Here is a 12,712-nt window from a genome sequence, read left to right as displayed (position 1 = left end):
GGCCAACATAGTAACGGAAAACACCAAACAACTAGCAGACAGGAAGCAATAATTTCTTAGGAGAATGGGGACTCCTGATTGATTCCAAATTTTTGCATGTAACATATTTCAAAACTAAAATTTTCTTAACAAATGAAATTAAACATTTAACCTAAGTTTTTTTAATGGGTGAATTCCATTCATTACTAGTGGAAAAAATCAAAAAGAATATGAAACCTTGTATTATAATTGTAAATTGTAAATTACTAAAACCATGGATCTTAAATCTATTACTAGGAAATCTGTGACATGTCTACTAATGCAAACATAATTCAATTTTCATAAAGTCTATTTATAGTGTCATTACATAAATACTTGAATGATTTCAATGTTGGACTCCCTAAACAGCTCCAACCCTAACCAACCAAGACTGGATCATTACCAACTACCAAGAATGTCGAAACTAATGTGTACAACAAACTCAAACTAAAAGCAAACACATAAAGAACAGAGACGTACGATTAGTCAAGAGAATAGTTTGGAGCCACATCTAATATCCTATCATGTCTTGATGGAGCTCTCTCGGTCTCGCCCTCATTCGTTTGTCTCCCATCATCTAAAACTATCAAATAGCCTTCTCTTCGTATCAAACTCTGCATCGTACGCAATAATCGAATCAGCATCATATTCAAGACGAGAAGCCGCCAACAGTCAACATGTTCCGTAACATGACATGTGGCAAACATTCAATCAGCTTATTATGTACATGACAACATTCAGTCTGCTACATAGACTAAAGTTCACGTACCATTGATAGAATAGATAGCAATTGTAACTTCGGTTCATAATTTACCGTCAAAAGGTCAGTTAATAGGGAAACATTGTTATGAACAATAATTGGGCGAATTTGTACCTCAATAATGGCTTTCACTTTTGTTAATTCGGCAGCTGCCTCGTCCGATGAACTGTAAACATTTTTCTCATTCTGCTGTTCAACATACCACTTAATCAAATCCCTCTGCTTCATTCCAGCCAATCCTGTCCCTGCGTTCACAAGTACACAAACATGTATGTTCGCATTAAATTCATCAAAATATAGAAGCCTTCAACATAATAAGAAGTCTTCTCATATTTCCAATCATTTAATTTGTTTTCACCCTTCTTGAGCAGTTCTATAGATGAGAAACAAAATTCCATTTCGTCTTTTGCAATATATGTAGCATCTCAAGTCATTATTGACGACCACCTTGTTGTTTTACAGTCTCTTCATGTTGCCTGAGTCGCATTATGAGTGCACGGGTTACTCTCTGAAAATATTCATCACTTATTACTAGTTTCTTTCCTTGCTTGCTAGCAGTCCCTTCTCCATTTTCTGCACAAGAAAGATACCGGTGATATAGAGGGCATACATCTTCAGAAAGTGTAAGAAGATATAATATTGAACGAACCCCTATTTTCAGATTCTGGTTGAGCTGTTTCACTGGATGAATGACTTTGGCCTCGGCTAGAAACACGACCTCCATCGTCATTACCATCATTGTCATGAATCTCATGATTCTCTTTCTGAAACTCTGACAGATCAATTTCACTTGATTCCACGCTGTAGTTCAATCAAATGAGCAATAATAACCATCAATCTTAGTTGATTGGTTTATAACCAAGGTATCTCAATTTCACGAAATGTAATTGACCACTCACTTGATTATTGACGTCTTTAGCAGTCTTACAGCAAGACGTACGTGCCGGGGATGCACCTAACCACACAAGACAAGTCATGGCAAATAAATTCAGACAACTTATTATGCGCAAGTCATTTGTATACCTCAGCATCTAAATGACATCGTGCAATTGCCTCTGATAGCCTTATTAGCGCCTCCAGTTGCCTCACGGTCATCCGATATGCAACTCTACTACCAGGAGCCGCATCACCTCTGCGAAGTGAAACATAGGATTCCACCAAGCATTGTCTAGCTTCAGAGGTTAGCTGCATGATAATATAACCTGACATGTTGGCATAAACTTATCTCAAATTTGAAAATTACATTTCTGCTACGCGGGGAAGAACAAACCTTTGGTTTCAGAGTCTTTGCATATGAGATGTAGCGTTTCAACTGTCCGGTAGTAAATGGAGGAGCAAGTGCATTTTCGTGCTTTTGATGAACTCTCACGATATGATGAGCAATGCGGAAATCAGTTTGGTCATCAGGGTCATCAATCATAACATATACAAGGTCGAACCTCGAAAGAATTGCAGGAGGAAGAGCCACATTGTACTACAGAAGTATATAATAGAAGCATTACTCTACAGAATAAGGCATTTCCAAATCGAAGCCGCCAGACTTTCCAAAAAGATCATGATCTTTCCATGCTGGTGTTTTATTCAAATGACAAGACACAAATGAATGCTCACCTTCAAGGGTTTAGTCTTATCATATCGCCCCCCCTGGGGATTGGCAGCAGCTAAAATTGAAGTTCTAGCATTCAGCGTTGCTTGAATTCCAGCTTTAGTTATGCTTATTGTCTGTTGCTCCATAGCTTCATGTATGGCAACCTTAAGATTTGTGAAATACAATCAAATGAAGTTGATCCAGATCACGAGTGTGGCCCCTTTCTAAACTAATTTTCTAGCAGAGGAAGGGGAAAACATCAATGAGGTTAAAATTACCTGATCTTTGACATCCATTTTGTCAAATTCATCGATACAACAGATGCCATTGTCAGCAAGCATTAGTGCCCCAGCCTGAAGGAAATCAACAGATAGTATATTAACTTAGAGACATCATATAAGTAATACACGTGTGATGAAGTATTGCTGCTCAAGGTGCAAGTTTACTTTTCATCTCCAAAAGAACCTCATGTCAGAGTCTGAAGCTCTCAAATGAATCATTCATGGTAAAACCTGAAGAAAAAAAATTACACTACCTCAATGCAGAATTCACCAGTCTCTGGTTCCTTGGCCACTGTCGCGGTAAGCCCAGCGGCGGATGAGGACTTTCCTGAAGTGTAGACAGACCTTGGGACTAGACCTGAGGCATACCTATGGTGGGCAGAACAGTACAACTTAAAACAACTTGAATTCATGAGAGGGCACAATAAAAATCAAATGTCAGCATACTTGAGAAACTGAGATTTTGCGCAGCTGGGATCACCCACAATACAAACATTAATGTCTCCTCTTAAGTTGATGCCTTCATGCGTAAACTTATGGATACCACCCAAAAGCATAAGCAGGATTGCTCGCTTGATATCTTGGTGACCAAACACTGTAGGTGCAATGCTGTCAACAAGCTTATTAAAGAAGTCAGGTGTGTTTCTCATACTGTGCATCTCACTCAAGTCTTCTGCCTGTCCAACCAATAGAACCATGGGGAGAAAAGCATATTTCAAATGAGGAGATCAAAACTTATGAGTAACAGGCTTTACAAAAGTTTCAAAGGGAAATTTATAAAATATGGGGAAAAAAATCATAAATATCGCCTGATTAGGGAACACACCGAGTATTGCTGACTTTCATCCTCATCAACATCCCTTTTATTTCTGATGTCATTATCTCTTCGGTCATCACAAATCTTGCAACAAAAAAAAATTATAAAAAAGTAAAAATGAAGTGTTGAAATATGCAGCTCAATGACCTTATGCGGAATTTTATGCGTTTATAGCTTATCAAAGAGTGCCACTCAGTGTCAGTCATAATCATGTTTTATAATGCACAACATCGAAGGTATTACACACCTGAACCGAGTTTGCTATAAAGGCAAGACGGTAAGAAAGGTCTCTCACACCCAAGGCACGAAGACCTTTTGCACCTTCTTGACCAGTATTTACATTCTTACGCTGAGATCCTTCTCTGCGAAACTCAGCTCTCTCTCCTGGAGAGGCTAATGCCAGAATGTCAGGTAGAACAACCACGGTGCCAGTGAATACAACCCTATAAAGTTGAAACACCATGTTAAGTTTTTCACTAGTCAATTAAAACAAAGCATTAATAATGCAAATAAATGATCCTTACTTGTCACCAGCCCTAGCTTGTTCAACAATATCATGACGTAGAATGACATCCAGTGATCTGGGAAGGGAGCCAGCAGGTATTTCCTGGGAAGTCTCCTGCATTCGAACCCTCTGCCAGTCTGCAAACTTGCTTTCTTGTCTCAGCAACGCCCACTTGGATCTGTTATAGCAAGTTGCATTCATGCAGATAATTGGCTGCACAAGATCACAGGGATTCAGAGACAAATGAAGTTGACAGATGATTCAATGATTAGTTAAAGGTGGCATAAATAATTGTGCCAATAGCAAAATTTTGGAGCACATCATTTTTGTCCTAGAAATAGGGCTAGGATACCGAACCAAAATAACGACTTTTCGAGATATCGTACTGAAATTTTTTCGATATATATACATTTTTTTGATATATCGATGTTTCATTCTTTGTCACAGCAAAGAAAATATAAATTTATTTGACAAACTCAGTGGAATGTAGCACCCAAGTGCCAAGTCCAACTAAAAGAAATAGGTGTCAACTGTTTCTCTGACAAAATTTTAAATTACAACACACTCGGATTAGATAAACAATTATTTGCAACGTTGGACTCTGGATAACCAGTATTTGAAAGTCATTATTCATTACAAGGGAATTAATCTGAATTCTGGTTAATGAAACATCCTTTCTTGCCTCCATTCCTAAACTTGGATGTACTCAAGAAACTGGTAAACAGAATCTCGGTTTAACCCATAAGTAAAGACAAGCTAACTAACAAGTCAACTATAACGGCAGACCCAGCAACAGATAACCGTCTGGGAAAAGACCACATTTTTTTTGGTTATGTATGCTTGAATAGGAACGTATTAGAAGGAAAATTGTGCAAACCTCGGTGTACTTGAATTGTTGTTCAACATTCTTAACGACATTTCCACATTCCAAACATTTGAAAGTGCCCTGAAGAAGCTCGGGCCTAACCTCACTGGTCCGAGTGACCACGCCACTCACCGACACTAGCTTCCCTATCTCGGAAGTGGTCAATTCCCTCAATCTGCAAAAAAAATCACGTTACAGTGGAAAAAAAAAAAGAAGCAACCGTAATCTGATTGAAAAAGAAGTCAAACATTGATTTAATCCAAAGAATCGTGGAAACAAATAAGCAGCACCTCTTGACCACGGGAAGGTTGTAGAACGCGACGTTAATGTCCTTGTTCTGATTATCATCAGCAATAAATGTGGGCTTAAGCTCCATGACAAACCTCTTGCAGGCATTATTCAAGTAAGGCTCGAAGCGGAGAAATTCATCTGAGATTGCCTTCTGTATGATGTTATTGAAGGTCATGACGTGTGAGAAATCGATGAACATGGTGTTGGATTCGTTGGGCCTCATCGCCTCCACCTCAGCCTCGTAGTACGGCGGATAGCCTCCGCCTCCACGGCCGCCCTGCTCTTCCGGACTGAATTTCTTCAGAAACTCCAAGAAGAAGTTCTCCACCCACACTGCTTTCTCGTCCAGACAGTATCCCCCGCTGCCGCCATAACCCTCCATTTCCAAGATCTAACAATTCCTCTTCTCCAGCTAACCAAGATTCACTCCACCAGAGAGAATCGAATAGCAAAATCAAGATCCGCGTTTGGTTCTAGATTCGAAATCGAAACGAACCAGATTTGGAGATTGCAGGGAAAGCCGAAGGGTTTATATGCCCATGGCGGGAAAAACAACCAGTTTCCCGCCACTATTTCCCTCCACCGGTCACAAGATGAAGTGGGCTGGGCCAGACCATCAAAGCCCATTATGGCCCTAATATTGTTATAGCAATTGATTTATGAAGGGCGAAAAAAAAAAATTCAATTGTGAAGTTTATTAAATAAATTTCATAGAAAAAAGTAACATTGCGTCATTTGATTTGAGTGATAGGATAAATAATACATAGATAAGTAATGTAATGTAATAAAAAATAAATAAATAAGGATAGTTAATGTAGTATGAGATTTGATTGATAACTTATAGTTTATTTGATTTGATTTATTAAATTTTATATAAAAATAATAAATTATCATTTAATATTTTTAAGAATAAATAAAATATAAATAATATTATTTATAAAAGATAATATAGTAATTTAAATTCAATACTTTGATTGATATAAGATAAATAATTAATGATTTGATTGATGTAAAATAAATAATTAATAGATGGATAAATAATATGACGAAAAGAACGCATGATTGGATAAAATAAGTTATACAAACATTAATAATATAGACTACCAAACCGTTGAGATATTGTTATTTTTCTTCATTCTTGATTGGTTGAACTAATTAAAAATAAAATTCTTAAAAAAACAACTATTTTTGAACTTCCGGCAAAAAAATACTATCATCATAGATTTTCTGCAGCAACTCGATCAAATTTAGGTAGTGTTTGAGATAGCTTATTTAAAAGTACTTCTCAACTTTTTCGTTAATAAAAATTTGAAATTTTGTGAACGAAAAGTTAATAAATGCTTCCTAAAAGCATTTTCAAACGTTACCTTAAAGTCGAAATACTTTGAATGGAATGAACGAAATATCTCATCTCTTTGACTCGAACTCGAGTGGTTTATTCCATTTAAATAAACTCGAATTTATATACTTCAAATATTGAATTAATCATTAATTAATAATTAATTGATATTGATAGCAATAAAAAGGTGTAAAGAAATAGTTAATGAATGTGGGAAATAATAATGTGGCATGTTGTGTGAGGAGAAAAGTCTTGAAAGGGGGGGTTGGGTTGGGTTATATTACAAGTTACAAACAAGTATAGAGAGAGTTGAATCCTGGAAATGCATTTGGTGTGAGGCGGCCCCACCTAAATTTCCCCAAGAATGAGACCAACTGCTTCACTGCCTCACAAACAAGATGGGCAATTGCGGCACTAGGGAGGAATCAGCCATCGTCGCCACCGCACACAACCAGACTCAAGGTTCGCTTTTCCCTACTCTCAGTTTGCTATCATTTCTATTGCATTGTGTCGTGTGGTGATAGATCTAGGTCTAGCTTCCATTTTTTTTCCCAGCTTCTTGGTCTGAATGTTGTGTCACTGGATTTCTTTGCAAACAGTTGTGTCTAGGGATGATGTTCTGCTTGTTTTTTTTTTATTTTTGGTTTTGTTTCTTGATTTTTGATGTAATTGTTGTGCGGAATGTGTGAGCATTGTGTGATTGGAGCTCTCGCTGACTCCATTTCTGTCGTTTGATTGTTGGAATTTGTGGTTAGGGTTTAATTTTAATGTTTTGTGCTTGCTGCCCAATGGCGTTTTGTTTTTCCTCTTGTTTTTTTTGGAAATTGTTGCTGAAACATAAGCATTCTGTGACTGTGTCATCACTCGATTGCATTTTCATTGTATCACTTGAACGGAGGTGGTAGTAACTGTGGGGTGGTTCAAAAGTTCGAGGTTATTAATGTTGGAATTGAAATAAAAAAAATAAAAAAATTTAGCAGTTCAACAGCAGCTCCAGGTGTTGCCAGTTCCCACCAGGAATCTATCAGGTCTAGGGAGGAAGCACAGTCGCTCTACATCAGATCTGAGTGATCCCTCCACACCCCGTAACTTGGAGGACTTTCGGAAGAACTCCTTGCTGTACACGCATGTAATTGCCTTCACCCTCTTCGAGCTCGAGACCATCACAAAAAGTTTCCGTTCTGACTACATACTTGGAGAGGGTGGCTTTGGAACGGTGTACAAAGGCTACATTGATGAGAATGTTCGGGTTGGACTCAAATCTCTCCCTGTTGCTGTTAAGGTTCTTAACAAGGAAGGCCTTCAAGGGCACCGTGAATGGCTTGTGAGTTTTGGACTCTTTTTTCTTGCTTTGCTGGAGTTGGACTTCGTTTTTTGTGTGCTCCATGCATGTCCTGCATGTATTTTATGTGCTTCATTTCAAGTCGGTGGATGGTTTTCAATCCTTCTACTATTGTATTTATGTCTGTAATTACTCTTTTTCTTATGAAATAATAAGTTAAACTTTCTCAAACTCAAGCCTTTTTTACTGACAATTTCATTTCATGCAACTAGAAGTTACCATGAATGCTAGGTTCATCAATTTCCCCCCACAGTTCCATCTTATTGTCTCGTGAATATATCCAAATATCTGAATTGAAGGGATGATTTCCTGTTTCAGACTGAGGTCAACTTCCTCGGGCAGCTCAGGCACCCAAATCTGGTGAAGTTGATTGGATATTGCTGTGAGGACGATCACAGGTTACTAGTTTATGAGTTCATGTTCCGAGGAAGCCTTGAGAATCACCTCTTTCGAAGTAGGTTTATTTCTTCCTAAGCTTACTTTTTCGGTGTTGTTACTGATAAGTTTTTCTTCCATTTCGTTAAATATTTTTCTGGTGAGAACATTGGTGCAAAAATAGCCCCTCACTTATTTTAGCTTGGTGAATTTTCCTCTATTTAAGAAAGCTGTCCCATCTTGGTTCGTGCGAGAGTCAGATATTTTCTTCCTAGTTCCTATGTATATGTTTAGTTGGAGCACAATGAGCTAACAGTCTAGCATGATTTTAGAGCCTGGTGATGTTCAGAATTTTCACAGAGTTCAGTAAACTGATTGATGTAGACTTTTTCATGCAATCCAAAATCCAAATAGTGCTTTCAATTGATATAATGAATCAATTGTGATATGATTAGTGGAGTAATATAACTCTTAGTAGAATTATTTATCAAAATTAGTGAACAATACTTGTATAGTGTGTTAGAGCTAAGTTAATTTCATTGGAGACATCTCTCTCTACCCAGTTGTTTCTCTTCTATGTTTGGTTGTACGAAGCTCTTTTTCCGCTCGTTGTTTTCTAGCTTTTCTATCTTGTTTGCATTGTTTGATTTTGATGTCGGTAACGCATTTGCGTGTATTTTTCCGTGTTTCTTTGGCATGGGTGCCATACTGAAAAGTGTCTCTCTCTTTCTTGTGTGATTTATTTGATTTTTTGCTGGCTAACATTTACCTGGAATTTTCTGAGGCATCCAGAAACAACTGCTCCACTATCTTGGTCAACAAGGATGATGATCGCTCTTGGGGCTGCTAAAGGGCTTGCTTTCCTTCATAATGCTGAAAGGCCAGTTATATATCGAGACTTCAAGACCTCAAACATTCTGCTGGACTCGGTAGGTGGTGGTGTTATATTTTGAATCAGAATATTCCCTTTGCACTCTGCCTAGGTTCCTAACTTGGAAAAAATGATTTGATATTACTGTGACTTATTACTTTTGGGGTGTATATGTGAGTCAATTCTTAAGCCCATGGTCAATTTTTTGCAATCAAGCACATGGACGATTAATCAAGTTCAGCAACAGGTTCTCCAGCAAGCCTAACAAGGATTCAGAAAATAAAAATGAATGACTTGATCAAAATACTGAAATTCTCAGATACAAGAGAAACAGAATTGTCAACGTTATGATAAAGAACTTTAATATGTTAGCTAAATAAATTATGCATGGGTTGCAGGATTATATGGCAAAGCTTTCTGATTTTGGGCTTGCAAAAGCGGGGCCACAAGGTGACGAGACCCATGTATCCACTCGAGTTATGGGTACCTATGGCTATGCGGCCCCAGAATATGTCATGACCGGTATTGCTTCTAAATTTTTACCATTGCCTTTTATCAGAATATCTTCTTATGTTTCTCTGTTATCTGAAATATAATCCCAACTATTGAAGATAAATATATATAGAGATATCAAATATTAATGTCTGGCAGCCATCTTATCTCAATGTGGAGAGTGAGAGGGCTTGATTCAGTAACATGCATTAATTACTTATGGCAACAAGTTGGAATCCTTGCTTTGTTAAATCGCCACGGGTTTGTTTACATGCATCCTTGAGTACTCGAAGTTCGTTGATACATCTGTTATTAGGAACACTAATCTCTCGGCGATGGTTATCATTCCATGAAATTTTGGAGTCTATTTGCTGGTTGCCTTTATGTTCTCTGAGTATCTAGTTGATGTCTCATCTCCGCATGACATGGGCAGGGCACCTTACTGCTAGGAGTGATGTCTACAGTTTTGGTGTAGTTCTTCTGGAACTATTAACGGGAAGGAAATCTGTTGACAAGACAAGGCCGAGCAAGGAAACGAGCCTGGTAGAGTGGGCCAGACCGAAACTAAACGACAAGAGGAAACTGATTCAGATAATCGATCCTAGATTAGAAAACCAGTACTCTGTAAGAGCATCACAAAAAGCTTGCAGTTTGGCATACTATTGTTTGAGCCAAAACCCGAAAGCTAGACCTTTGATGAGCGATGTAGTTGAGACATTGGAGCCTTTGCAATGCACCAGTGGTAGTGAGGTCTCACCATCTTCGTCCTCAACCCCTACATTTATATGCAGTGGCAGCCCATTTGTTTCAGGTAGGATTCCAGGTTACCGGATGCAAAGCTGAATTTCTAAGGCGTGTGGTATTGTGCGGGAACAGAAATTGTTTCTCTGGACCATACCAGAGTAGATGGAAAAAGCTGTTCACGTATATGATGTATCCGTGTTTGTTGGTTCGTGCCTGCCATAACTCGCTGTGGGCTGGGGTGCATTTGCTGCTGCATTGTGCTGGATGCATATCTGTGTGAAAATTGCAAGCTTGTTAATTATTTATGTTATGACCCTACCCCTTTTGGCATTTTGGTGATGGTACGTTTTGGACTTGTGATCCAAATAGATGTTCTGTGTCCATTTTGAAGTTAGAGAATTTTGTGGCTGTACTCTTTGCTTGCATCATACCCCTTTGGAAAAATAAAAATGAGCACTATAGAATATGCATACATATATAAGTTAATCTTTTACTTTCGATAAGGTAATTTACCCGGATATTTTATTTTTTTTCCCGTGGAAATATACTCTGATTTATTGTTTGATATATAAGATGAGATGATCATAAGATATGAATATATAAATAATGATAAAAACTATATATATGAAATATAAAATAATTATATATTATATAATGTAATTAATTGTATGATATTTGTATAAGATGATATCGACCAGTAAATCACACTATTTGGCATTTGGAAATTCGTCTGTAGTATGACCGTGTCGAAAACAATATAAATTGATGGTGTCCGAATTTGAAATAACATAATCTTTAAATTTTAGTTATCTATATTATATTGTCAAGGGGAAATATTCATATGATAAATAAGTTTGATGTCCAAAAACTCGTATTTCTAAACAAAAGTTTAAGAGTGGTTTTTTGTCAGACAGGTTATTCGGGAGACTAGTTAAAGTTATTTATATTTACCGTCCTTTTTTTTGTTTAAGAGAAAAATAATATTTTTGTAATAAAAATAAGTATAATGTCAATTTTAGTTTTGTATGTATTTGTGTGTGACAATTTTAGTCATGTATGTTTCAATGAATCAAAAATAGTCTTATAATTATATTATTTTGATCAATTTTAGTCCGTTCAACCTAAAATTACTTAATTAAATAACTGATATCAAGGTTAAATTGTTTAAATACATGGTTAAGAAAATTGTTCAAGATATGAACATTTATTCTACAACGTAGTTATAAAATTTAATGATTATATTATCTATTTAATTATTTGATTTTGATGAAAAAGACTAAAATTGATCAAAATATTTAATTTCAAGATTATAATTTATTAATTGAAACATATCAAACTAAAAATGTCACACATCAATATATACATGACTAAAATCGACATTTTAGCTAAATAATAATAATTTTTCACTAAGAACCCAAATACTATCTATCATTTGCTATTTCTTTGGTAGATATTATTTTATTTCACATTCATTATGACAATTAATAATAATAATTCTATGGATTTTCTATCTTGCTCTTCAAATCTTCACCTCTCTCGATGTTTTGTTTCGTCTACTGTACTCCATGGATTGCGCAATTTCACGGCCTCTGTGTGTTTTTCTTTCCTTTCGCCTATATATATATTTTTTACTTTCATTTTAATAAAAAATGTTTCTTGATATGTCTGTTGATTGTCAATACCTGTGAAGGGTTTCTCTGCAAATCGAAGACAGGAAATTGAGGTAATTTGTATATTTTTAATGTTGATATTCAACTGCTGTTACGGATTACAGCAAATTCCGAGTAAATTTAAGCAAAACAGCGATGCTGAAATTTCTGAGAGGTTAGTAGAGTTGCCCCCTTCTCGTATATATATACATACATATATGACATTTATATTTCTACAAAGAGTGATGCTGCTGCAAGGTATGTAATTAGCATGTTCTGAATCCATTTGTGAGACGATTGAAGGTTTGAGTGGATGTAATCTATTTTTACAACAGATCACAGAGTAATCTTTTGGAAATACTTCAAGACGGCAAATACATTACAGGTTTAAGATATTGCAAGACAATTGATATTTGTAGGGATGGCAGCGGGGTGGGTTTGGATGAACCCGAGACCCGCCCCGCCATGTAAAATATTCACCCGCCCCGGACCCGGATCTTTCATGAACCCGCCCCGCCCCGCCCCGCCCCGCCTTGAAAACCCGGCGGGTCCATTGCGGGTTGGACCCGCCAACCCGCCAGCCCAAAGAAAAGATTCAAAAATAAAATTCAAACTAAGCAAGACAGTAACCCGAGATAATTCTAATTCAAGAATTCATGCAAATTAAACATAATTCAAGCATCCGAATAAAAAGAAATTCGTGAGTACAATTTTTCACATCGTACACACATCATAATTGAACACAATTTAAAGAAATAAATAGAACACAACAGTA

General features: G+C 36.8%; 2 protein-coding genes across 3 annotated transcripts; one reads left to right on the top strand and one right to left on the bottom strand.

Annotated features, from left to right (window-relative positions):
- Positions 1-296: 296 nt before the first annotated feature.
- LOC140883433 (DNA replication licensing factor MCM6-like) lies at positions 297-5,608 on the bottom strand. Its single transcript, XM_073289889.1, has 16 exons — positions 5,125-5,608; positions 4,847-5,009; positions 3,989-4,182; positions 3,712-3,907; positions 3,474-3,548; positions 3,095-3,324; positions 2,902-3,016; positions 2,645-2,719; positions 2,390-2,530; positions 2,049-2,252; positions 1,802-1,963; positions 1,678-1,733; positions 1,428-1,579; positions 1,226-1,351; positions 893-1,023; positions 297-632 (listed from the first exon to the last, which is right to left on the bottom strand). The coding sequence occupies exons 1-16, from the start codon at positions 5,505-5,507 to the stop codon at positions 501-503; spliced, it is 2,535 nt and encodes an 844-aa protein (XP_073145990.1). The 5' UTR covers positions 5,508-5,608; the 3' UTR covers positions 297-500.
- Positions 5,609-6,747: 1,139 nt separating this feature from the next.
- LOC140885009 (probable serine/threonine-protein kinase PBL8) lies at positions 6,748-10,700 on the top strand. Of its 2 annotated transcripts, none has more exons than XM_073291922.1 (6): positions 6,748-6,926; positions 7,442-7,788; positions 8,125-8,260; positions 8,974-9,110; positions 9,451-9,574; positions 9,978-10,700. In XM_073291922.1, the coding sequence occupies exons 1-6, from the start codon at positions 6,863-6,865 to the stop codon at positions 10,385-10,387; spliced, it is 1,218 nt and encodes a 405-aa protein (XP_073148023.1). In that variant the 5' UTR covers positions 6,748-6,862; the 3' UTR covers positions 10,388-10,700. The 2 variants fall into 2 exon arrangements, with proteins under 2 accessions (XP_073148023.1, XP_073148024.1); XM_073291923.1 differs by having other exon boundaries at positions 6,750-6,926; positions 7,445-7,788.
- Positions 10,701-12,712: the final 2,012 nt, after the last annotated feature.

The sequence above is a fragment of the Henckelia pumila genome, chromosome 2 (genome assembly GCF_033568475.1).
Source record: "Henckelia pumila isolate YLH828 chromosome 2, ASM3356847v2, whole genome shotgun sequence".
Classification (NCBI taxonomy): domain Eukaryota; kingdom Viridiplantae; phylum Streptophyta; class Magnoliopsida; order Lamiales; family Gesneriaceae; genus Henckelia; species Henckelia pumila.
The sequence above is the reverse complement of the archived record's forward strand: the minus strand, read 5'-3'. Positions and strand labels throughout refer to the sequence as shown.